The sequence below is a fragment of the Athene cunicularia genome, assembly GCF_003259725.1.
Source record: "Athene cunicularia isolate RWA chromosome 1 unlocalized genomic scaffold, athCun1 chr1_part1, whole genome shotgun sequence".
NCBI classification, from domain to species: domain Eukaryota; kingdom Metazoa; phylum Chordata; class Aves; order Strigiformes; family Strigidae; genus Athene; species Athene cunicularia.
Window position 1 is genome coordinate 126,343,394 of NW_020799091.1, and position 26,079 is coordinate 126,369,472.

A 26,079-nucleotide genomic window follows, 5' to 3' on the forward strand; every position below is an offset into this window, starting at 1 on the left:
GCTGCCCGTGAAGGGGGGGTGTGTGTGGGGGGTGTCTCGGCAGCCTGCACCCAGCGGTACCGGTACTAGTAGGTACTTCTGGCTTTGAGCTTCTGTCAGGCGGGACCATCGCGACGAGAGCGGCCGCACAGCAACCAGACAAAGCCAGCCTGGGCCACACTGCAGCCGCGCTCGGGGAATCGCGGTTCTGCCTTTGGAAAAGAAAGAAACAAACAAACAAAAAAGCCCCCACAATAGCAATTAAACGCTCATCTGAGTGTGACTGCTTGTTTGGCAAGAGACCGACCGGAACCTGGAGGTTTTCCCCTCGCCAGCACACGCATTTGCCCCCGTTTCCCTCCTTCCCCGTCGGTACCAGGGGTGTCCCGCACCGCCACATGCCGCCCCGGGAAAGTTCGGGATGCTGAGGGTGTCCCCAGGTCCCCGCGGGACGCGGCCCCCCCGCAGAGGGGAAGCTCGTCCCCCCGCCCCGGGGGCTCAGCATCGCTCCCAATCGCTGTTCGACTCTTGGGACACCTTCCCCCGGCAAACCTGGTTTGGGGGTGGAGAGCAGGGAGGCAGGCAGGGAGGCAGGTGGGGGGACCCCACGCGAAAGACAACCACCCACCAGCAGAGTGAGGGCTAAAGGAGCAGAGAGACCCGCTCCTTAAAAAAAAGCTCCCCAAAACCAAAAACAACCCCCAAAAACCAACACCCAAACTGTTTACTATTCAGGAAATTTAGTAATCATTTCCCCCCTCCCTGTAGCGGTATTACCCTTCGTTTGATATTAGATCCTCGCCGGAGGCCCTTGCTTTCAGGCTGCAGGGAGGAGACACAGATGAAGGAACTGCAGTAGAGACCGCAGCATACGTTTCTTTCAGGCCATTTTCAGGCATTTTTTGCAGCAGAACAAACAGTATCAAGTTTGAAAGCAACAGCCGACAGGTTTCTGTGAAGCAGACAACTTTGACACTCTTGTTGGATCCGTTATTTATCACTCTGGATTGAACTGTCTGCCCTCCAGCACATTTCACTCTGTTTATTCATGCCACAAGCACCGCTAATAGAGTATCTCCGCAAGAAATACTGTAACTCTGCACCAAGTGAGAGCATCTTCAACTGGAAAGCTCAAAATGCTCAACAAATGTTAGTTTGGCCTCCCACTATACCTGTGTAAAGAAGTCTGCTACGCCTCATTTTACAGCAAAGCAAACTAAGGTGAAGTACAGTTAAGCAACTTGCTCAAAGATATGAAAGAAATAGAAGTTAAAACATATTTTCAGATTTTCTTTGCTTAACCAAAGAGCAAAACTCTTCTGCAGAAATAATACTAAAGCAACATAAAACTGTAAGGTAGACAAAGACTGAAGTTAGATTGAAAAAAAGACCAAAATGGCCTTCCTGATGCACACTTTGTTGTTTTCTATGAAGCTGCAGAAAAACATTCTATGAAGTTGATAGGAAATCTTCTGTATTTATTTTAATTCTCAGCTGCTGATCCTCAACTGCAGATACATTACACATTTTAAACTAAACATAACTAAACCTCCACCCTCCCCCCACTGCCCCAGCCTTCCAGCATCCATTAAATCTTCTCAGGCCACCCAAAGATCTTCCTTGACAACTCACCCATCATCTACTGAAACATCCTCATAAACCACAAAGACGACATTCACGCTTCAGCTAATCCATCTCCTCAGAGGCAAGCAGAGAGTAGAGTGAAGCCCTTTGAGTCAGGACTTTGCTGGCTTAATGAAGGAAAAAAAGCGGTGTTTTTATTCCTGCCAGCAAGTGATGCTGGTAAGCAAAATGGATTAAAATAGTAGTGATACCATCTCAGTTTCGCTGTTGTTCTGTACAGGTATATTGTAACTTTGAAGTCTATTTTAACAACACTGTTTCTCTCTAGGAATTACCCTCCTTAGAAATAAGTCCCCCACAAAAAGCACATTTTGGTGGAGCCAGAACCACCTGCTCCCACAGAGAATTCAGCAACACACCTGAATCCAAGATCTTTAGAATCCCAGCACATCCCTGAGCCATTTCTGCAATGGATATTAAACACCAGAACGATATTTTCCCAACAGGTCACACCAGCACTACACAACCTACAGCCTTCACGCAGGCCACACACAGTAAATCCATCCACCTCACAGCTTCCTTCTAGGGGGTTCATGTTGCTGAATGTAAGCCAGGAGTGTTGCAGCTTGAATCAGTTGTCTCAACGGCAGCAACAATCCTCTCCCAACCAATGTTTTTGCAAGGTCCTCCTGCCCCATGTGCCAATGTGATGCCTAGCGAATGCGCTAGCTCTGAGAAAGAAATGGGTTTAGTTGCTCACGGCCAGAGCATTCAGCCCGAGTAAACAGTAACTCCAGTGCTTCCCGAGAAGCGTTCTTGATGTGATGGAAGAACTTTTTGTGCATCAAAACTACAGTCAAACCACGGGCCTTTGAGATGCCTTGCTCACATGGATTCCACATACGGACAGGGACGTATGACCATTCTTCTGAGACTCGGCCATTGAAGCCCAGCATTCACACCCCTCACCTTGCTTCCTGTTGCAAGAAAAAAAAGTGTAACCTAAGAGCAAGAATTTCAGGAGTAACTTTCTGATCAGAACAGATGGAATGCAGGACACAGCACATGTCTTGAAGAACCACAGCTACTGTAAGGCAAATACTCCCCTTTTATTCCCCCTGAATACCCACACAACTTCAGTTTTGGGGGTTTGCAAGCACTTACATAAGTAACAGAAGTTGATGAGGGTTGCCTAAAAAGAATGGATGCCACACTGCCACTCACAGTTTATATTTGTCCCACAAGCCTAAAAAGAAAATTACACTTTTTCCCATTCTTGCTGTAGGAACATCTGCCAGACAGGCCATGAAGGATTAAGGGTGGGCAGAGAAAGCCCCAACCCACTCAGAAAGATCTTTCTTGGCTTGAGTACTCAAGAGTCACTTATTGAGACCTTTGTTATTCATTCAGCAAACACCATGAAGAGAGCCTTGAAATACATTTGAACAACTGTTTCCAGTCACAATAAAAAAAAGTAAGTCTCACAGCATTCAATGTACAAGAATTTACTTTACTGTGAGGGATTTAGAGAACAGGGTGAGTGAAGTCAGAGACCATCTATACCAGAAACTCTGGGTAATGCCAGAGAGTAGCCTTGTTTTGCTAAGTTTCATCTGTATTTAGCTTAGTACTGTTTCTATAAATGCTGGCACATCAGAAAAAAGTTTTCACCAAAGATACTCAGAACATAAACCCCATGTTTCTAACAGAAGTTTCATTGGTTTTATCAGCACATGACCATCATTTCATGTTGACGGACAACAGTAAAGTCACACCAACAATGAAGACATGCCTCAGAGATCAGACTGACTGGAGAGTCATAGATACAACAGCATGTGGGACAAGTGATGCTGTTTATGCAGGATCTTGCCTGTGCTTTGTACAACCTGAAGCCCCCACCTGAACTGTGAGCATCTTGTTTCATTATGGTTTAGGACAGCAAGAGATCTGGCACCACCTTGCTCTACTGCTTCCTACCTGTAACGCTTAATCCATTAACCCTTCAGTTTAGACTCATACTGACTTTGCAGGGATTGTACTGAGGAAGCAGATGGCTTACTTTACTCCACCATCACATACAGCCCTGTGACTTCTCATGTCAGCCATATGAATAAGGCTATGACCACGCTATCATACCCAGGCTTTTACAAGCATGCTGTTACTACCAAACATTTAATAATTTTTAAAGATTTCGATCCTGGAACTCTTGTCCTGACATTTCATTTTGCAGATACACCAAATACAGCACATCTGGAACTGATCGAGCCTTCTGGTGTGGCATAGATTTGCTGTTCCTGTCTCACAGCCATGTTGGGAGTGCTGAGATCATGACAGCACAACAGACATTAAGCTCAGTGCTTAGTTTCATGTCCACAGGCAGCACGAGATCACTCATGTAGTGGATAATCTCATCTTCAGTCATGGTGTTCTGTGATGGCAATTTACTACAGTAGCAAAGTATCTTCCCAGATGTTAAACTGTTTATTGTAACTGGGACTGGACTCGTGCTCATTTCTCAGTGCAGGAGGTTGGCATTTGGTTTTATATAAAATAGTTGTGAAACCAAAGCTGCTGCCTAAAAGCAAAATGATCAATGAATCTGCCATTGCATTATAATGTGGGAATGTTGCAGGTAGAATGGTTTTTCACTGGCACAAAACAAAATAAATACTTTTCTGTCAAAGCTTCTACAATATGACCATCAGCACAATGAACAAAACTGATGGAAAAGACAGTGGAAACCATCACAGAATCTTTTGTGATGATAAAGAGAATCTTCCATTACTTCATCTATCATCTGGTCACCAAAGGACTATGCAATAGAAAGCTTAGTTGGAAATTCAAAGTTCAACAAAACTCTTCTCTCACAACCTAGTGAGTTAAAAAACCCAAGCGGAAACACAGAAGCTTTAATTGGATCAATAAATGTCACATAAGATCACAGTTTTGCTGCAGCATTTTACTAGTTGCATAAGCCAGTTTCAGGGAAAGTCCCACAATGTAAGGGACTTCTGAAACGATGAGAGGAGATGCCTGTGTCCTTCCAAGACTTTTGACTACACAGTAAAGCGACATTCTTCTTGCAGCTATTATTGCCATGTTTACCCACAAAAGAAGGAACAGATCAAACCACTTAAAGGAAATTAGATAGTCCAATATAGCAGAGCGTTTTTGTTCTCTTGGAAAGAACAGATAATATCTTTCCCGAACAGAAAACCTTTTCCACTAGACTCCCTATGCTCCTTTTGTCTGTGAAGCAATCAGTCATAAATAAACAGGTAGGCAGCATCCAGTAACTCAAATGTAGAGACATGAGTACAGGTGAACTGTTGTTCTGAATATAAATCTACCCAAGGTGGACCACTGAAAGAGCATGCTCATTAGTTTCCAGACTCAAACTCACCTGGGTCCATATTGTTGCTATTACCAGAACCACACACAGACCCTCTCTGAGTTTTGTCACGATCCTTGAGCCATATGGGCAAGTAGAACATGCATCAGAGCAGTAATGAAAAATGAGTCATTCGGAATGGACCTCTGGCTCTTTCTGATCCTGCAGCAGCTACTGAAATTGGTACTGTAGCTTACCCAAAACAACCTGTTTTGGGAAATCCCCATTTTAGGAAAACATCCAGGAGCGCTGATCCAAGGATTAGATTTGGCTTTGGCTAACAGTTTCCAAACAGATTTCTGCTGACACAGTCATCTAGCAAGCTGTGCAGATCTGAAAAGTTAAAGTTTTATGATATAGTACAGTCCTCAGCAAATCAGAGTTCCTACATAAGCTGATGTAAAGGCTTTCATCAGCAGTATTTACCCCTGTACTGTTGTCAGGATCATGATGGCCCTAACTAAGTATAAGAAAACATTTTCTATGACAACCTATAGTCCCAAAACATTTAGATGAAGGTCAGTCCCCAAGAATCCCATTTCACTGTCCTTTCCTTAAACGTTCAGGTCACTATAGGAGCTCCCTAACCTTGAATGGAGCAACCATAATCCCGCAAAGGAGTTTTGCTTGAACTGTTTGTAGATAAACACATAATGAAGTATGCACAAGGCCTTCTGGAGAATCTAAGAATCCAGATTATGTGTTTGAAAACCAAGTATACTTCAAACACATCTTCAGGAGTTACAAACAAATGGCAATACAACATACAATATACATACAGTCCAGTTATGAGAGGTAGGGATGTATGCCAATGCTGGAGCAGTGACAGAGTTAATTTATGAGTAATCATCATCTGGAGTCTCTTCTAAAGAAAATGCTGTTCCTGAATCTAAAATTCCCGGTAAATTCTGTGCTCTAAATTTGGAGCACCAGAGACTCACTATCAGTGTCTTCTCATAACTTCGCATAAGACGACTTCCTAGGAACCACTGGGGGAAAAGATAAATGTCGCAAGTGCGTAAATGTTTTAGTTAGATCTTAGTAAGTTATTAACTGTGGAGTTGATGTTCACCTCTGAAGTGAATTTCTTCAGTTACCTGGTGTTGCTAGTTCTGATACTGCAGATCCCAACCACTACATTTGTACTTCCCATGTATTAAACACACAGGAATGGAAAAGGAGGAGATTTAAAGACTAAGATGCAAATTACTGCACATATTTGAGGAAAAGGATCACTGAAGAAAAGGAAGCAGAAACAAAGAGCAACACAGCAAGGGGTAAGGATACCTCTCCACCTTTCAACGCTTCTTTTTTCAATTAGGAAGGATGAGCTTGGATCTCTTTCCCATCCAGTCCTAGAAGAACACCTTACAATGACTTCCACAGCACCACAGGGCATTTCTACACTAGCATTGCAGCTGGGATCAGGAGTGTGCTTCTGCAGAAACTCCCCACTGTCCCCACTAACTGCACTCTAGCAAGCATCACAGAGACGTCTCACGGAATATGATTACTGGACAAAATCGAACATGAAAACGCATTTCAGAAGTGCACCCACTGCACACCAGATGTAAACAATTAAATCCCCGGCACACCAGATTAGAGTTTGTGTGAAGCTAATCCTTCTGAAACACATACCATCAAGCCTTCTCCACAACTGTTCTCTAAAGAGCTGCTTTAACTCATCTCCACTACTTTGCTAAACACTGCCACAATCCAACATCTAGAATGGGTGCTTACAAAAATGTTTTAAAGAGGAAACAGGGAGGTAGAAGAGCACAGAGATCAGAGTAGCTTGGTTTCAAACAATTTTTACTGATAGGAGTGAGCACATGTTGCTTCAAGCTCAGCTTCTGCCTACCAAACTCTTCCCAGATGCCAAGTAAAAGGCTCAAGGAATGCAAAGAGGCAGCCAGGCTAGGTCCAGCTAGACTCTTAACCTGAACACAAGATGATTAACTTCCCAGAAAAGGCATTCTCTAAGAAAACTGGAATAGGGAGCAGATACCTGCAAACATCTTCATTATAGTTGTCTCCTGTGAGGGGACACTAATGATCATGGTTGTCAGTAGAACTGGGATTATTTCACCAGGAAGACACAGCTCTTATTTTGAGAATTCCTCCACAGAAGCTACTAAAATAAAAGGGCTAAGTCAACAATTAATAGGTGAACATACTAATTTTACACAAGTTTAAGTTTCCTGAAGGAGAAATAACAGGCATATTTCCTTACTTGAAGGTCAGGCAAGTAAGATTTGCTCGAGCGACAGGAGAAAGGGAAGTGGAAAACCCCAATCTATTCTTGAACTAAAGAGAGATAAACCAGTAAATTTGATTGCTAAATATGTAATACATTAAATCCCTACCCCAAAGAAAGGGATCTTTTGAAGCTTTTCTTCCTGCTTCATCTATGTGATTTTTCTGAAAAAAAAAAAAAAAAATCTAACAGATTTGGAAAGACTGCTCAGAACAGTTTGGGTAACAAGCCAGAACTGCCTGTTGATGTCATCCCCTCCCCCCTTTTCTTTTTAATAAATTGTATTGAAGACATATGAATACTGCTACTTCCTTTTCACTGCAAAGGAGGTGTGTTGAATGCCAACTCTGTATTTAAATATCAGAAGTGTAAAATCAGCCTGAAAATATGATCTATCTTTTGAATACATGATCCTATCTTTCCTAGTGAAAAAGAGGAACAGGTAGATTGGATGAATCAGTGTTAAAGATTTCCAGTATCTTCATGAGCACTGTGTTATCTTCTCTTAAGGAATCTAGTGTGGGACTTTTGCAGAAATCAACCCATGTTAAAAAGTGTCACACAAACACTTTTTGCCAACTCAGCAAGCAGCAGTAATTGTGTGCCTTACTTTTTTTAGTTCCCATGAAGACTAATGTAGCTGTTAAACCCTGGCAAAAGTTTTGTAAAACTGCCTAAATATGCACAGTTAGACTGTTCTCCTTCCTAATCTGCTACAGCTAATTTGAAACCAGGGACTATTTTTGAGCACACTTCTTTCCAGAGGACATTACCTTGAATTTGTCTACACTGAGTTTGGTTTTCCAACATTCTGTCTCCATCCACTCTGCTCCTCTAGTCTTGACTAAATTAAAAAACTCTGTCATCAAGTTCTTGCATGGCACCTGTCTTCTTCAGATTCCTAACAAATAAATACAGGTCTCAGTACAGATCTGCAGAAGATCAGTCCACAACTACTTGTTTTGCAAAATTAAATAAATCTCTCCGAATCACCTCACTATGCTAATTAACTAAATAGCTTCTGTCACGTTCCGCTCCGATAGGGGGACAAGTGACGCAGATTCGCAAATCCCCAATTGGAGCGGACAAGTCATCTCCAAGTTCAAGTATTTATTAACTACCTACAATGTACTAATTGAACACATGATAATTGGCTAAGTACAGAGCAAGTTGTGATGAGCAATATAATATGCTTTGCATTTCTTAATAGAAAAAGGAAAAGAGGGAGATAGAGGGAATGGGGGAATACAGATCACCGGTCTGGGTTCCTGCGCTGATCCCACCGTCGAGGGTTCCAGGAGGCAGCCATCTTCTTCGCTGGCATCCGTCTTCTTTGCTTCACTGCTCTCTCCAGACGGCCGGGGGGGCAGAGGGGCAGAGAGAGAGCGAGCCCTTTCTTCTCCCCTTTGATTTATACCCACTTTCCTTGGGTCCATCCCCTAGGTCGACCCACAGACCTACGTATCCCATGTATGGGGAGGGCTAAGGTGTTCCATGGGATGATGTAATTAGCATGATCATGACAGCCCTCGTTAGCATAGTGAGGGGTGTCAATTTTAATATGCATTTCGTGGATAATGAAGCAAAGTTCATTCACCGGACCACTGAAATCTGCCCAGGTGCCCCAGGGCAGAGCCGTCCCATCTCCACAGGGCTCTCTCCCCCAGCTACATCGGGCAGCCTTATCAGCTTCGGCCTCCACAGAAAGCACCCTGTGACTCATGGTTTTGTCTTGCGAGTGTTTGAGGCATTTCTTCAACCAGCCTCAACTTTTGCTTTCCCAGGCTGTTTGTCTTAGTTTCTCACAGGCCTGGTTTCTTGTCTCTCACAGCTTCTTTTTTTTAAAAAAAAACAACTACATGGAACACTCCCCAGTTTTACTAACTCAGTCACGTAAGACTGCAATCCTTCATGACAAATGCTACAAACATATAATGGTTATGAGCTGCTGCAGTACAGGATGAACTCAATTTACCTTACAGTAAAGCATTTTCAAACATAGCACCATTAAATGCAATGACACACTTAAATATGCTTGCACAGGACCAGTAGGGCTTTCATTACTTTTTAAAATGTACTACTACTCCCTCTTCAGAAAAGGGTGTCTGTTATTGGCAATTCCCCTTTGTTCCAATGTTCCCCACATGTTCCCCAATGTTCCCCAACAAAAGCCCTGGTCCATGGGTCCCAGTCTGTGGGTCTCATGAGGCCTAAGATCAGTGTAGGCTAACACCATTCTCCCATCACTGAGCTTTTTTGAGGCTCAGTAGTGAGAGTTCATAAAGATCTATTTAATCCCATTTCAGCTCAAATCTCAGCACAGTTTTCTAAATAATTCTGTTAATTTTGCAGAAAGTTCTCTGATTTCTCAACCCAAGATTTCTTTCACACAGGATTACATCTTTTGCCCTGCACCTTTTGTAAAGGAATCCTAGACTTGATGCTGAACTGAAAATCCTGGAGCTCCCTGCTAAACCAAACAGGAGGTGGAATGTGAGCAGCTGAAGCACATATTATTTCTCACTGAAGTACCTTAGACCTGACCAGCAGGATGGCACAGGTGGCTGAAGTGAATTTCAAGTCCACTCTTGGGACTCTTTGGAGTGACTATTAAAGAAGCCATCTAGTACAGTAGTCACAGTGAGTTTTAGAGTACGGATGTCTGTATTCATAAGACACACAGACTCTCTTCACACAAACTAGATGTAGATACCAAATCACATAGAGTTTGAAGACACAACAGGGAGAAGCAGTAAGTTCTCTCTTCATTACCCTGAGCATTTTGATTTGTAAGCCTGTGCTTTTATGCTGGGTATCCAAGAACACATTCAACCACCATATCAAAGCTGAATAACCACCAACAGGATAAGTTGTCCATCTGTACAAGATCACATGCACAGCTAAGTATGTTCTCGAGAAGATTACAAATATTTCTACTAGATTCTGACCACCTTGCCTATACCTCGGCTTCTTGCAGTGGTCAGAAAAACCCAAAACCCCATTTGGGCAACCTTATATTCTGCTTTTGTGGGAACTTTTTGTGAATTGCGATTATTTTGCCCTCCCTCCCAAACACAGTGCTGGTCCCACTGGAAATATCTGGCTTCATGCATATTTTTTAATGCAAATGTTCTACTTGGAAGTTCCAGGAAAAAAAAACAAAACAACTTTTTGTTTCAAAGCAAAGTGATTAAGAAGATACAAATAACAAAATGTCTGTCTCAGGAAACAAAAGTCCTTGCAACTACTCAGCAATTTCTACTGAAATCCCACCCTTCTTCTTATTTCTTGATAAATGGGAGTAGCCAGTTCTTTGGCTTTCTCTGCTCCATCCTCTAAAACCTTTATCAGATAGGATTTGTCTTCCTGGAGTTTCTTGATTTCATTCCTGATAGGTGCAAATTTTTGAATAACCGACTCTGCTACCACCATTTTGTAGTGAGCAGTGTCAAGGCCAGCAGACTGGTGCAGCACTTCTTTAATGCTAAGCCCCGTTACTGCAGCATGAATGGACACCAGATTGGAGACACCAGGGCGACTGGCTGGGTTGTAGGTCACCTCGGAGGTAAAGTCAGTCACAGCTTTGCGGAATTTCAGCACTATTTCATCAGGGCTGTCTGCTATGTTAACAGTAGCTAACTTCTGTGGGTCTGACTTGGACATCTTCACTGTTGGATCTCTGAGGGATTTTATTTTCTTTGTTGTACCTTAAAATAAAAAAAAAAAGAGAATAATTGCAAACACAGATAGACAGTGGTTTCTTATAACAATTGCTAAGAACACTTTGCAGTAGCATGACAAAGCTCTCTGTTTATTCTTGCTTAAAAATGAGTTGCGAGTATGCTCTCATTTAGTCCTTATGCCCCCCTCTATCCTTCTAACCCACCCTTCCTCTCCCATAAACTAGATGAAAAGTTGCTCCATTTCTCCCCTCCTCACTACGCAGACACTTCTTCTAAGACATTTCCTAATATCTTCTGTGACTAGATAGTAATTTTCCCTGAAAACTATCTCCTCATATTCCTGGCACTGGGGACAAGTTACCTAGAGAGCATGGACTGCACCTTACTGCAAGGTTCAGTAACAGTGGAGAAACAGGTTAAATCCACTGGTAAAAAAGAATCCCAGAACTGTTAATATCCTTACTTTAGGAAACTCTTCCACACAAAATCTCTTGGCAGTTCTCCTAAATATCAATAAAGACAGTTATTAAAAGCTCCCTAACTGAGCACTAACCAGCTCTGTTAGAGGGAAAGCGCTGTCCAGATAAGAGGGGTGTGGATATTGTACAAACTACTAACATATATGTGTGCACATGAAACAGAATAGTACCATTAGGGGAATACTGCAAAATACTCTATAACAGCATCAATCCAAACTGTTTCAATCTTTCATCAAGAAACATCATTCATGGAGTACACAAAGTATCACTGATCTAGAAAGTACTCACACCAGTTGTTTTAGACACCGCCAACTAAATTACCCACATACTCCTCACAGATGGCCTATGTACTCAGCAAAAGAGTAAGTGTTCTTTCAGGGTACAAGTCAGACTGCCCCAAGAAAGTGCTCTGTTCTGAACCACCTTTTGGAAGAGTCCATCTCTTTTCTGTAAATTTGAAGGAGTCCAGGTAACGTAACCGCCTACAGCTAGTGAGTCTGAATAGGTCCCTAGCTCCTCATCCTTCTAGGATATTTCATTGGCTTGCATATACTTGTTAAGTTATGAAGGTGTGCCTTTCATGAGGAAAGTGGAAAGTTCTTTTTTGTTTCTCAAATTGAGCTTTTTATTTCCGGGAAAACAGTCTCACCTGCATCATAGGCTACACTCAGCTCCTCATTATAACGCTTAGTATTTAATTGTTCATTAGAAACTGCAGAGCTTGCAATACCTTGTATTCTCTAAACTCCACTCTGGGTCTAACACCATTTTTGTCACCGAGGCTTGAAAATTGAGAAAGGTCTATTACTGCCTGTCTTTTCTAAGGTGAGAGCTCCTTGCCCTTTTGGGGGCGAAGGTCTCTGCTGTGCATTCCTCTACATTACTAACAACAAAGATGCAATGCTTCTTCCCTGCTCAATTCTTCACGTTTCTTAACAAACATGCCATTTGTGCCATCTGACTCCTCCTCACCCCCACGGCCTATGACCTAGAGCTCAAAAATGCTGAGATTTTCCTTATAAGTCTCCCTGAGTCTAAGATCAAAAATGGAAAGTCTAGGCTCTGTAAGAGACCCTTACTGAAATATGCAAATACGTATTAAACACACTTAAAAGGTTTTTGAGCACTGTACCAATAAAGCTACAAGCTGTTTAGCATGTTTAATGCAAACATCTACCCCTCAGACACTGAAGAACTCTGCTTGCTAGAGGTCTGTTGCCTTGTTGCTAACATGTCTCCTGAACTACCAGCGTGGAGCAGAGACCCTACTCTTAAAAGGTCCAATTCTTGAAGAGCAAGGCTGACTGGCAGCTGCAGAGTGCATCTGGCCCCCTGGACTAGAATACCAGACGTCACATACATTCCTCTACTGGGGATTTGTAAAGCCTTATGTCTTTCTTGGGAGTTCAATTTCACAGCCTCTAGTCTCTTGTTGTCAGTTTTCAATTTTCTACTCCCTTAGCACCAGTTTGCTCCCTTTTCTTGGTCCCTGAAACTATTTCCACAATATTTAAATCCATCCTAAACCTTGAAGTGCATTTAAGGGGGAAGAAAAAAAAAACCAACCACCCAACACCAGCTTACTTAAAATGGCTTTGGGCACAGGAAAGAATTCTCCATATTTCTTGTTGAAATGTTGTGCTATATCTTGGGCTAGTTCCAGGTGCAGGACTTGATCTTCTCCAACGGGAACATGTGTTGACCTTTTAATAAAAGACAGATATAAGAAACTCAGCGAAACTCTCTGGTTCTGTTGAAATGTTACTCAAGACTGTCACAGCTTCTGCCATGACTGAGGGCCAGATTAGGCCAAACACTCAGTCCCAGTGAGTGCTGTGAGAACAAAAACCCAAGCTGACTGTATCCCAGGATGAGCCTGCTTTTTGGGTTGAACTGAAGCACACCTCCAAGAGAAAAAATGTCCCTTCATGAAAAGATACACGGTAAAGATATCAATAAGAGCAAATCACTAAATTCAGCTTAAAGAAAGGTTTTTGTTGTATCTCCTGCTGTCTCTTCAGCTATCAAAGAGAACGTGTGACAATGTGCAAACAAAGCAAGAAAGATCTACAAGGCAAAAAGCACAAGCACCTTGCCTTGTCAAGGCTCAGGAAAACATAGGTGTTGTTGAGAAGTTAGTACTGTGGATTTATTAAGGGAAAGAAAGAGTAGCTCTTCCTCATGGGTCATCATTGTGTAAATATCACGTGGGCCAGTGTCTCAATTGCCATCAGTGTTATCATTCATAGATTAGAACTTTCAGGATCAAAGGATCATTTGATCTGCTGTATTGAACTCAGTAGCTTGAACACAGTTCTGGAGGGAAACAGTCTTCATCAGAGGACATGAGGAGGTGAAGAATCCATTACTTCCCCTGGTAATTCTTTCCCACAGTTTATCATACTCACTAAAAATGTATGAGTCTTTTAGATGAGGCAGACTTGAAGTCTTGCCAGCTTTTGATTACTCTCCCTTCCCCCAGCAGATATTTTTCTAAGGCTTGTGGGGTATTCAGCTCTGAATTCTGGATATGTTCCAGTGTAAGGAAGTTCACTATGCATCTTTTAAGTTCCCAGAAAATTTCAGTTCAACACGGTACTCCTTCCTTCTGATTCTGAATTACTGGGCTGACATCCAGGAATCAATCTGTCCACCTTTATTCCCCAACAAACAGTCAACAAGGCAACCTAAAAACAGTTACAGTAGCCAATAGGAAATCACAGTGGCCTACAACTAAAAGAAAGAAAATCAGTTACCATAATCAATATACTTTAAGCAGGTCAAAAGAAATGTTTCCATATGCCAAAATGTTTCCATATTCACAAAGTTTGCCACTAAACAGAAAACATACTGTCTTTATAAATGCCTCTACATGATTTTTCACCTTTTTCCTTGCCCTTTTAAAAATATTTTTGTCCTAGTGCTATTTTTATTCATTCTGTTATATATTTACCTTCTGTCCATTTTCCTGTCTCTTTGATCCTTGGTTCATCTGAATTAGTATTATTTCTCCCCCTCCTCCAGCTCTTAATTCTTCTTCATGACTGCCATTCCCTTCCTGTGTTTCCATTTCTCCCTGATTCTTGTTCCCTATATTATGTTTTTACATTAAAACATTTCTTATTAAAGATATCATGTCAAATTTCTTCAAAGAGATACTGTTTCTCTTTCACTTCCTTGTTTTGTGCTCTGTCTGGATAGCCTGCTGTTAATACACATGGTAGCAAACAAAACACAGGCTTCACTAAGGAATGATGAATCACATGATCTTATTAAAGATGGAAGAGACATACATGGTTGAGCTTAATCAAGGCAAAGTTATTTCTCATAAAGTTGTCTAAATGTCACCCTTAAATACTGCTTCACAATCAAATGGGACTCACTGGTTAGAAGATTATTTTAGTGTTCAAATTTATTTTGACTTTTGCTTGCTTCCCATTATTTTCAGATAAAATTCAAGTGAATTAGAAATATAATGTACTGGTCTTCTAACACTACTGTTTTCCCCTACTACTGATCACTTGGGATTAAATTTCTCTAGATACATTTTTCTGGGTTAACAACTGGCTAACCTTGGTTACTCTGTCCTCCTAAAGTCCCTGTCCTCATAGTTCTGTATTACTTCTCTGTCCCAACAAATATTCACAGCTTTACTTCAAAACAATTGCACAAAGTACGTATGCTCAGAACATGAAAACAGTTAATGCATAGTGCATTGCCTCTAACACTTACTGAGACAGTTTAAAACATATGAAATACAATCAGTCATGACAATGCACTACAAGTTCTATCAGCCAGGCTACAAACTTAGCCATGCTGAGTCAGCAGTCCCTTGTAAGGATGTATTTCCATTGCACCACACAGTACGCCCACAGAGAAAAACCAGCCCAGCTACCACAAGGTGCAGTAAATTACTCACTTATTTCACTAGTATCAACAGGCCTACAGAGAATCCCACACTAGTAAGTGTATACTACAGACAATTAGTTTAAGAAGCTCTACAGTACAATGCATAAAATAAAGTATATCTACTTAAAAAGAAATATGTTTATGTATGTGTGTGAACATGTAATATGTATAATTAATCATCAGTGCATTTTAATGCCGTAAGAATTATCCTGAAGTGACTGGCTTTTCCTCTTTACAGCCCTGCCAGTTGCTTTCAAACCAGGCTTGACTTAAACCAGTCACTTGAGAGGTAAAAAGCTGTCATCCATTTCCAATCTTCTGATCTAATCACACCCAGCTCCCCCACTTAATAAGTTAGCATGTTGACCTGATGAACATTCATTCTAATGCAGCTGAACGGACATTGCCCATGAGCTCACATTCTGCCTCTTACTTGTACAGCAAAATATCTGCTGCTTGAAGCACAGGGTAAGTCAACAGACCAACAGTTCCTTCATTATTCTGGCTGGCACGCTTCATCTGTTTGCAAGAGAAAAACAGAGAGGAATCACACTTTTGGATAATGGTATCAAAGTCTGTGATTTTAATTACTTAGAATTCTGACTAATTTGAACAACTTACTGTGTAACTCTAGAGAAAAGTGTGCCATGTAAAACCTGCTCCTTGTGAATATACACATCCCATTTTATGTCCTCTATTATGAATTTCCTTACACTGTTCTGATATTGTAGTAAGGAGAAAACATAGGCTTGTGTTTTCTTTCTGTTTGTAATCTTACCAATGAAAATTATTACAATCCATCAGGCTGCATTATGAGACTTAATTAACTCCTACTTTTGAAATAGCATTTTCAGCAATAAATTTTTGAAAACACTTTATAATAAAAATATAAAAAGGTATTAGTACTTGTGTTTCACAGAAAAGAGATCAAGACATAGTGATCACATGCAGTCACTAGGAGAGTTGGTGACAGCTAGGAGAATGCAGAATACAGAGGCAGAGTCCAGCATTCTCTCCATTAGTTCACACTGCTCCCCAAAAGCCACCCACTGTCCTGAAGTTCTTTACTGCTTTAAGATCATTTAAATCAAGATAGTCAGGTTACAGATACTAATTCTATTCTAGAAGTGGCATATCTACTTTTTGCTTTTTATCATAGTTGAATACACTAAAGTCCTTAAAATCTTAATTATTTCATTAAGACTATTAAAGTATCTTTAGATTTTTCTCACCCCTCATAGAGATGCAGATAGAAGACAGGATCTGTAAGTGCCTAGGGTTCAGAGGACTTAATGGGCAAAGCCTAGCACCTCTAACACCTATCTGTAGATTTGGAAAGTCAATCCAGTCAAAGCTGGATTTAAGACCTTAACTTTAGAACCTCAGGTTTGAAAAGGTTGGCTTTAATCTATGCCATGCATTAACACTGGTTGCTGTATTTAAGTTTTACTGTTTTTATTTAATTAAGAAGAAAAACAGGAAAAAAGAAAACATCTGGAGGTATTTAAGACTGCTCTGAACTCTGCAAGCCAAACGGCTCTTAAGATTTTTTTCCTTTTTTGATACTTCTCTCTACTGTCTTTTGCTTTTTCTGCTTACTAAATACCAGAATAAAATACAACAAAATGAAATGCAATAACTCAGATAATGCAGTTATGCTGATGCAGTACCAAGATACATTAAGGTACATTAACTTTATCACTCAGCACATTTTTAATATTTATTATTTCTATACTCCTCTTCCAACATATGCTTCTTTTACACCCTCTTCCATAAAATTTACAGAACAGCCACTCTTCATAGTGGGAAAAAAAAAAACAAACGCTGTTTATGGTACTCCTTAATCAGCAAGGCTCAAGGTTTCCACTGCAGTATCTTGTAGTCTGCATTATTAAATAAGCATTGAAATAACTCCAAGTATTCTAGCAAAACCAATTTAACAACACCAAACAAACATCCTATTTAATACAGGTTCTGTAAGTCTCTGCTAAAAATCTTAACCTATAGCTTCTAACAGGAAAATGTTCACTGATAGCAGCAGACCCAGAAAGACCTATTTTCCTCCTTCCACCACAGGACTAGAGAATTACTTAAACCTAAAGCAAGGATAACCAAGATACAGTTGGTACCTCACAGATAACAAGTATTTCAAGGACCACAGTTCTATTGAATTCCCATATATTTCCTTTTAACTTACAGACCTGTCCATACCTTCCACTGGGGCAACCGTAGCAGATGTGACACATTAGTTAAGCACCCAAGAATCCAGGCAAGTTCTGCATGATTAGGAACCTGGAAGTAAGATGTCAGAATATATTTTAATCTTCTGCATTTATAAATACATTTTCTCAAAATCAATACCACTAAAAATACTAGAGATCAGAAACCCATTTATTTTTGTTTATTATTATTTCAGTGAGGTCAAGTGACAAGTTCATGAAAAGTTTTGGACACCGCATGGATTGAATGTGCTGCGCGCAAGCAGAACAGCAAGGTTCTTGATTCTATCCACTTACATTCTAAAGAAAGAAAAAGTTTTAGCAATAACAGAGTTGAAATTACATGTAAACTAACTAACTGATGGGCACTGTGCACAGCCTCCCCACACTTTGAGATAATATCCCTGAGCTATGTTACACTGCAGCATGGCTGGCAGTACAATCATAGATTGGCTTGGGTTGGAAGGGACCTTAAATATCATCTAGTTCCAACCCCCCTGCCATGGGCAGGGACACCTTCCACTAGACCAGGTTGCTCAAAGCCCCGTCCAACCTGGCCTTGAACACTGCCAGGGAGGGGGCAGCCACAGCATCTCTGGGCAACCTGTGCCAGGGCCTCACCACCCTCACAGGGAAGAATTTCTTCCTTGTATCTAATCTAAATCCACCTTCCTTCAGTTTAAAACTGTTATCACTCATCACCACACTCCCTGATAAAGAGTCCCTCCCCATCTTTCCTGTCACCCTTCTTTAAGTACTGGGAGGCCTTCTCTTCTGTGGGTTGAACACCCCAACTCTCTCAACCTTTCTTCATTATGGAGGTGCTCCAGCCCCCCCCATCTTCATGGCCTCCTTTGGACCCACTTGAGCAGGTCTGTGTCCTTCCTATACCGGGGAGCCCCAGAGCTGGATAATAACTGCAAGTCCTTTACAGAAGCCTGATTTAAGAGTCATGGAACAAGAAGAGCTGGTCCCCTCCAAGAGGGTGTGGCTGCAGATAGATAACAGTTACCTCCCTGACCAGGACAATGTCCTGCACTTTTTAGTCAGGGTGGTGATAGTGACAATCTGGTGATTATCAGACACAGCAAGGTAATTAGTCACACCCGAGGCTAATGCAGTGAGAAAATCAGGGCAGCAGGGACAGGGCTGAGCACAGATACACTGTGATGTAGCTTAGGTGCAGACTGGGGGCCCCAGTTTAAGTGGAGCTCCAGGAGCACTGGGCAGAAGGTGAATGGGTGGAAGGTCTGGGTGAGGCTTGCCAGGGCCTTGGGTGCACCAACAGGTGTTAATGAGCCCGACCTGTCTGCAAAACAGGGACAACAGCTAAGGTTGTGTGTCAAACTTTACAGTATGGTCTGAATTGTCAATTAATTTGTCCCTCAGTACTGCAATCCTATCAAAACTAATACTGATCTGAAGGTGAAACACAAGGACAACAGCCGCCCCCCCCCATTTTGCTACAAGGGTGGTTTGAAACAAATGAGAGAGATGGAAGACTATTTAAGCTCATACCAACAAATCTTCATTTAACATTCGGGAGGGGGGCTGCAGTTATAGTGAAATTTTAGTATTTTCAGAAGGACATTAAACAGAGTGACTGCACCCCTCCTGCTAAGAGAAAGCTTTTCTAAAGGCAGAGACAAGAAATGTGCTGTGCTCTGTTTCATGAATCCACATTTAGTGTCTTGACAAATACCATTTAATTTTTGCATTTCCAACACTCATTTTAGGATCAGTAAAACAGGCAAGCATTGCTGATGCACAGGCTGTTCTTTAATTTCTTTCCAGTCATTCTGGTTTTGTTGCTAGTTACCCATATATAAGACAATAATAATAAAAAAAATAGAGGTGATCTATGCTCTGCTCCTTTGCTTGCATACTGATTCACTCTTTTCAATACTGGCACATTTGGATGTTTAAGAGCACGCTAACTGAATCAAAGATGTTCAAAGCTTCATGCTTGCAACACAATATAACAACCCAGATGGGAAGCAGTAAAAAGTGTTCGTTAACAAGCATGAATTAATAGCATTGTTAACAGAAATTCCTTTGTTGTCACATTTTAAATGTAGTCATTTCCTAGCTAGCAGTCATTAGACTATTTTGGTTGTCAGTGTTGTATAGAGTTATCTGACCTCCAAACAATGGCTAAGTGATTAGAGATATAAAACATTCCAGGTTGATTCCATTTCTCTTCTTTCTACCTTTCCCACAGTTTTTTTTTTTATTATTATTTTAATTTCCTTATGCTTATTTGACCTGCAATTTTCTACGCACAAGATGAAGTACAGTAAGATGCCCCAAATGTACTTTCCGTGAGATAAAAAGAGTAAACTGAGCTTTACAGAAAACACTAAGCACAAGACCCTTATTTCATTTAGAAGGAATCACCATCTGGTTCAAAGTGGTTTCCCATTCCTTTCTTCTAGGCATGGATAGAGAGGAGATGGTGCTCTGTTGCACTTGTGTTGACAAGGACTCCCTTTAAAAGCTATGCAGTCACTGATCCAGCTGTCAGACGTTGCTTCTACAGCCAAGACTGCATGTGTGTTTCACTGCATCAGAGGCTTTGACATTACATCAGTTACCAAAACACCAAGTGATCTAAAGAGCATTTGTTGAGTTGAATCTGCAGTTCTGGGTCCCAGCAAGTTATAATCACTTCTAATAATCAAACACACAGTCCTTTCCTAAGCAAGGCTAGAGTGCTGAGCACTGTGAAGAAAGGGCCTGATAAAAGGGGAAGAAAATATAAGTAAGTGCATGGAAGGGTACAGATTTCAGCTGGAAAAAATTTCAGTACTGGAGCCTAATGAGTTAACATTCATCACCCAAACTGCAGTAACTGGCTGTATGCTGGTCTGTGAATCAGGAGGTACTAGGCTTAAACCACAAATCATTTGTCAGACTAAATCATGGTTTAAGCTACTGTGTTTTACTTGGCAAGAGGGGCAGGTAAATGCTGCATTTGGTCAGTCACTGTGCATCAGCTCAAATGTGGTTACTCATTAAGCTACAGTACTCCATCACTTGGACTGGATAACTCTGAATATGAAGAAACTGGAAGAAGTGAAGATATATATGGTATCAGTAAAATAAAGGCTCAGCCTACTCTTCCTTTCTGGCACTGAGCAACACCCATGGATTACAATTCTCTTAGACAAACTCAGTCAGCCTCCTGCTCGAAGTCCATTTAAAATTCAGAGCAAATATCATCACTAAACAGCCAAAACATAAGACCATAAGAAATAATACCTTACTGGATCAAAACAGAGGTAGCTATAGCCTAACGCTGTTTCCAGGAGTAGCAACAATAGATGGCATTTAGGGCAAGCGCTTAAGCCTATTACTTCCTACAGTATCTTCCCCTCATACTTCTCCAGCATCCATAACTGCTGTACTAGAGAATACTGGAAGATATTATCCCTGGCCCAGTCTAATTGTTCCCCATGAATATCTCTAATCCCTTTCTGAACCTGGTGATATTGCGCATTTCACAACCTCAGGCAGCAACAAGCTCTAGAGGTTCAAATCTGATAGTATCTGATAAATAAGTACTTTTATTTATCCACTGAACTCTTTGTTTTCTATAATAGTTTGGAATGTGTGTTGGTTTTGTGTGAGGTGGGGCATTTGGTAGCGGGGTAGGGGGCTACAGAGGTGGCCCCTGCAAGAAGCTTCTGGAAACTCCCCTGGCTCCAAGTTGGACCTGCCTCTGGTCAAGGCTGAGCCAATTAGTGATGGTGGCTGCGCTCTGTGGTAATGTATTTAAGAAGGGGGACTTAAGAGGAGTTGCAAGGGCAATACTTCTGCAAACAACGAGGTCAGTGGAGGAAGGGAGGAGGAAGGGGAGGAGGTGTGCTGGAGCAGAGACCCCCCTGCAGCCTGTGGTGAAGGGCCGGCTGTGCCCCTGCACCCATGGGGGTCATCAGTGGAGCAGATGATGACCTGCAGCCTGTGGGGGACCCCACACCAGAGCAGGTGGTTGAGCTGAAGAAGGCCAGGACTCTGAGAGCAACCCACGTTGGGGCAGTCTGTTGCTGGGAGGACTGCAGCCTACTGGAAGGAGCCATGCTGGAGCAGTTCATGAAGAGCTACAACCCATGGGAAGGACTCATGTCAGGGAAAGTTCATGGAGGACTGAGGATGTCTTCCTCCCTGTTGAGGAGGAAGGAGCAGCAGAAACAGTGGGTGATGGACTGACCACAACCCCATCCCTTGCACTGCTGAGGGAGAGGAGGTAGAGAAATCGGGAGCAAAGCTTAGCTTGGGAGGAAGGGAGGGGTGGGGGGAAGGTGTTTTTAAGATGTGATTGTTTACCATCCTATTCTGTTTGATAGGTAAATAAAGTGGTGGTGGTGTTAAAATTAAAATGATGTTCTTTTTCTTCCCCAGTTGAGTCTGTCTTTTGCCCATGACCATAACTGCTGAGTCAACCCTGCTTTTCCTTATCCTGATTCCCAAGCCTTTTGTTTTATTTTCTCCTCCCCAACCCTAAGGGGCAAGGAGTGAGTGAGCAGCTGCTTGGTACTCAGTTGCCCTCTGGGCTTAAATCACGATAGAATGCCATTTGTTTCTTGTATTGCATGATTTGGTGAATAATTCCACATTCAGTTTATCCAGTGCTTTTCTGATTTTGTAAACTTTGATTGTACCTTAGCCTTCTCCTCTTCAAACTGAAGCATCCCAGACTTCTAAATTTTTCATTTTAAGGCAGCTACTCTATCCCTTGTAGCATTAATTCCCCTTCTTTTTATCACCTTTAATTCACTTCACTTCTTCCTTCTTGAGATGCAGACACCAAAACTCTACCCAATATTCAAGATATGGGCACACCAAGGTTTTGTATAGCGACAAAACACCATCTCTGTCATGTTCTCAATTCTCTTCCTGGTGATGTGGCGATAATGACAAATTGTTGGCTTTTTATAAAATTACTTGTGCTGAGCCAATGATTTCAGAGAACTGCGTATGCTGACTTCAAAACTTTTCCTGTGTTGTGACTCAGCTCAATACTGTGTAAAGAAGGATTGGTTAGATTACTTTTACCTAGATGCCTTACTTTGCATTTAAAGTTCTACTACCACTAATTTGCCTACCCACTCCATTTTATGAGTTCTTTTGAAGTTCTTTTCCTTGGTATATCATTTGACCACCCAGAAGAACTTAGCATTGCCCACAAACTTCTGTTCACTACCTTTTCAGATCACGAATTAAGATGTTGACCAGAACTGCTCCCAGCATGAATACCTGAAGGACATGACTACTGACCATGCAATTCAAAAAAAGTGATTGCTATACCCTATTTGGCTTTCAGCTCCAGCCAGCTGCAATAGTAATGATCATTTCCACCAATACATATTTTTTTTTTTTTTAAATAAGACTCAATATAGAACCTTGTCAAAGGCTTTTCAAAAAATTCAAATCCATTATGATCCTGGGATGCTGTTTATCCATGTACTTACTGACACACTCATTGAGTCTGGCAGTTTAATGAAACAGGATTTCCCTTTAAAGAAACCACAGAATCATCTCGGTTGGAAAAGACCTTTAAGATCACCCAGTCCAACCATTAACCTCACACTGGCTGTTCTCAATTCCACCAGATCCCTCAGCGCCGGGTCAACCCGACTCTTCAACCCCTCCAAGGATGGGGACTCCCCCCCTGCCCTGGGCAGCCCATTCCAACGCCCAACAGCCCCTTCTGCAAAGAAATACTTCCTAAGAGCCAGTCTGACTGTTATTCCTCGGTTCAGGAGACTCATCCTCAGCCTCCTCTTCTCCAGACTAAACCCCCCCAAGTTCCCTCAGCTGCTCCCCATCAGACCTGTGCTCCAGACCCTGCACCAGCTCCGTTGCCCTTCTCTGGACACGCTCGAGTCATTCAATGGCCTTTTTGGAGTGAGGGGCCCAAAACTGAACACCGGAATCGAGGTGCGGCCTCACCAGTCCTGAGTACAAGGGTAAGATCCCTTCCCTGTCCCTGCTGGCCACGCTATTGCTGACACAAGCCAGGATGCCATTGGCCTTTTTGGCCACCTGGGCCTGTAGCACTGCTGGGGGTTGTTGTGGCCCAAGTGCAGCCCCCGGCATTTGCCCTTAGTGGAACTCTTCCAGTTGGGCTCAGCCCATGGCTCCAGCCTGTCCAGGTCTCTCTGCAGAGCCTCCCTCCACTCAAGCAGATCAACACTCCCACCCAACTGGGTGTCATCTGCAAACTGACTGAGGGTGCACTCGATCCTGTTGTCTATATTATCAATAAAGATGTTAAACAGGAGTGGCCCCAAAAAAACATAGTGACACTCCAAAGGGACTGTTTACTCATGCACTCAGCATCCTATTCTTTGTTGAAGACTCTACCACCCTGGTAAGATGAAAATTAAAATCATCAGTTTGTAGTTTCTGGGGTCCCATTTAAAGCTCTGCTTGTGTACTGCCAACATGACTTCAACCTACCATTCCTCTGGCACAGTGAGCATTTGTAGTGGCAAACTGCACACTGTGGCCACCAGTTCTGGCATTTTACCTCTGAGTTTTTTTCAGACTCCCAGCTGAATGCCATCTGGTGTCTAAACTGTCCATCTTTACCTAATATTTTCTGTAAATTTACAGTAAACTGACTAGCTCTTCTGATCTGCTGCTATAAAATGCATAAAGTGGCAACCTTCCCAACACTGTCAGCAGCAAAGTCCAATGCCAAGAACTGAGCCTAGCTCTTAGGGCTTTATCAACCCTGAGTGTCTCTTGTACTTTGCACTCACTGGTCCCCTAAATGGCCTCCTGTTTTTGATGCAAGACCACTTAGTTATCAGTTTAAGAATCTTCTGCAGGGTGGTCCTCAAATTCTTTTTTAGCCCCCTTAGTTTTTCTTTTTTTTAAAAAAGGCATTTACAATTTTGTATGTTTTCTTGTTTTTCTAATATGGGCAAGTTTTCCCTTCTGAAAATCTAATCTTTTCCTATGATTGCCTCCTAACTTATGGATCCATGGAAAGAGGTTTGCTGGACAAATGTTTTCTTCGTGAATGGTGACACACATTTAACTGTTGGTTGGGTTTTTTTAAAATACCCTTGTTTTTTAAAAAATGTAACTTCCAGGATAGTTTTAGTTTCCTTGTTTTTTATTTACTTATTTTTGACAATTTATTTTCACCTAGCTCCCTTTCTTGAAATAGAATACTCATGCACTTTATTTGGTCTGCTCTCTACAGCCATAATGCTGAACACCACTATAATGAGTTTGCTACTACTGAGAGCCCTCCACTAAAACATCCTGAACTAGGTCCTGCACACCACCCAAAAGCAAACGTAGAATGGCATAATTTCTAACAGATTTTTATAAAGGAGCATAATTTATTGCATCCAAAAATTTATCAATATGTCTCATCCTGATAAAGGTTATATGTGATAGTTGAAACATAATACTATTGCTCCCTGTCCTAAATTTGCAGCTTCTCTCATTTCACTTAACATCTGATCACTATCATCATCTCGATCGTGGGTCAGCAGTACAATCCCAATGACACATTTTCTGTCAGATTCTGGTATTTTCACCTACAAGCATTTTTATTTCCCCACAGTATTATGGAGAGAGACAATCCCTCCAGTAAATTCAAACAATGAAATGAAATGAAACAGAGAAAAGGCATCTTATCTTTGTTATCAATCTGTCAAATGATTTTCAGTTGCTTCCTATTATGTTAGGTAGCATTTATCCTGCCATTTCCAGGAAGACCTTTGTCAAAGAAGCATTGCTTTTCAAATGATTTTCCTTATTTTTTTTTTTTTTAAAAAAAAAAAAAAAAAAAAGAAGGAGCTCACCCTAAATCTAACTATGACTCCAGAAAATGAACGGGTACAGAGTCGTAATCGGCTAAGATTATTCTGTGTACACTTGAATGAGTAAAGAACTTAATGTGGTTTGTATTTTAAAATCTGTCAACAGAAGTACCTTCTGGAGCTATGATATACTTCAGGAATCCCCACCTTCCTGAAACAGAACAATAATAACAGAACAGAATAATAACCTTAGCTGTGAAGACATCAGTTTCACAGCAGTGCCCTCTCTCTCAAATACCCCAGTAAAAATACCACAAAACGTAGCAAAACAGAATTACATCTTCAATGAACAAAACTCACCACCAGTGACAGTCTCTGACCTGTATGTCAAACCAACCTCCAAGAACATTACAATCATTGGTAACTCTGAAAAACAGCTATCTAATCCATTAAGTCCTTCATGCAAGCTCCAGCTATGTTTGTGTACTGCAAGAATATAATAGCCTGTTTTCAATATAAACATGATTTTCTCAGGAAATATTTCTTGTAGTTTGGTTGAAAATATTTGGAGGACTAAGAGTCTTGTAAATCCTCTCTTTATTGTTTCCCTTACAAAGCCAACTATTTCCCATTTAGCAGTTTTCACAAAAAAGCTTAACCAGATCTATATAGTGCCCCCCCCCTTTTTTAGGCAGCCCAAATCATACCCTTTGCTTTTCTCAGTAAAAACATCATTTCTCTCTTTTCCTGCACTGTGCTCTCACCCACTTTAACATAGTTTTCTTTCCTAATCT

At 41.5% G+C, this 26,079-nt stretch overlaps 1 protein-coding gene across 1 annotated transcript in view; it reads right to left on the reverse strand.

Moving 5' to 3' along the window:
• Window positions 1-9,066: 9,066 nt before the first annotated feature.
• The window catches only part of WARS2 (tryptophanyl tRNA synthetase 2, mitochondrial), a 46,888-nt gene continuing 29,875 nt past the window's right edge, over window positions 9,067-26,079 (reverse strand). Inside the window, exons 3-6 of the mRNA XM_026847177.1 lie at window positions 17,494-17,574; window positions 15,716-15,801; window positions 12,958-13,076; window positions 9,067-10,918 (exon numbers count right to left, since the gene is read on the reverse strand). Coding sequence (XP_026702978.1) covers window positions 10,470-10,918; window positions 12,958-13,076; window positions 15,716-15,801; window positions 17,494-17,574 — 735 coding nt within the window. The 3' untranslated portion in view covers window positions 9,067-10,469. The remainder of the gene's footprint in view (window positions 10,919-12,957; window positions 13,077-15,715; window positions 15,802-17,493; window positions 17,575-26,079) is intronic.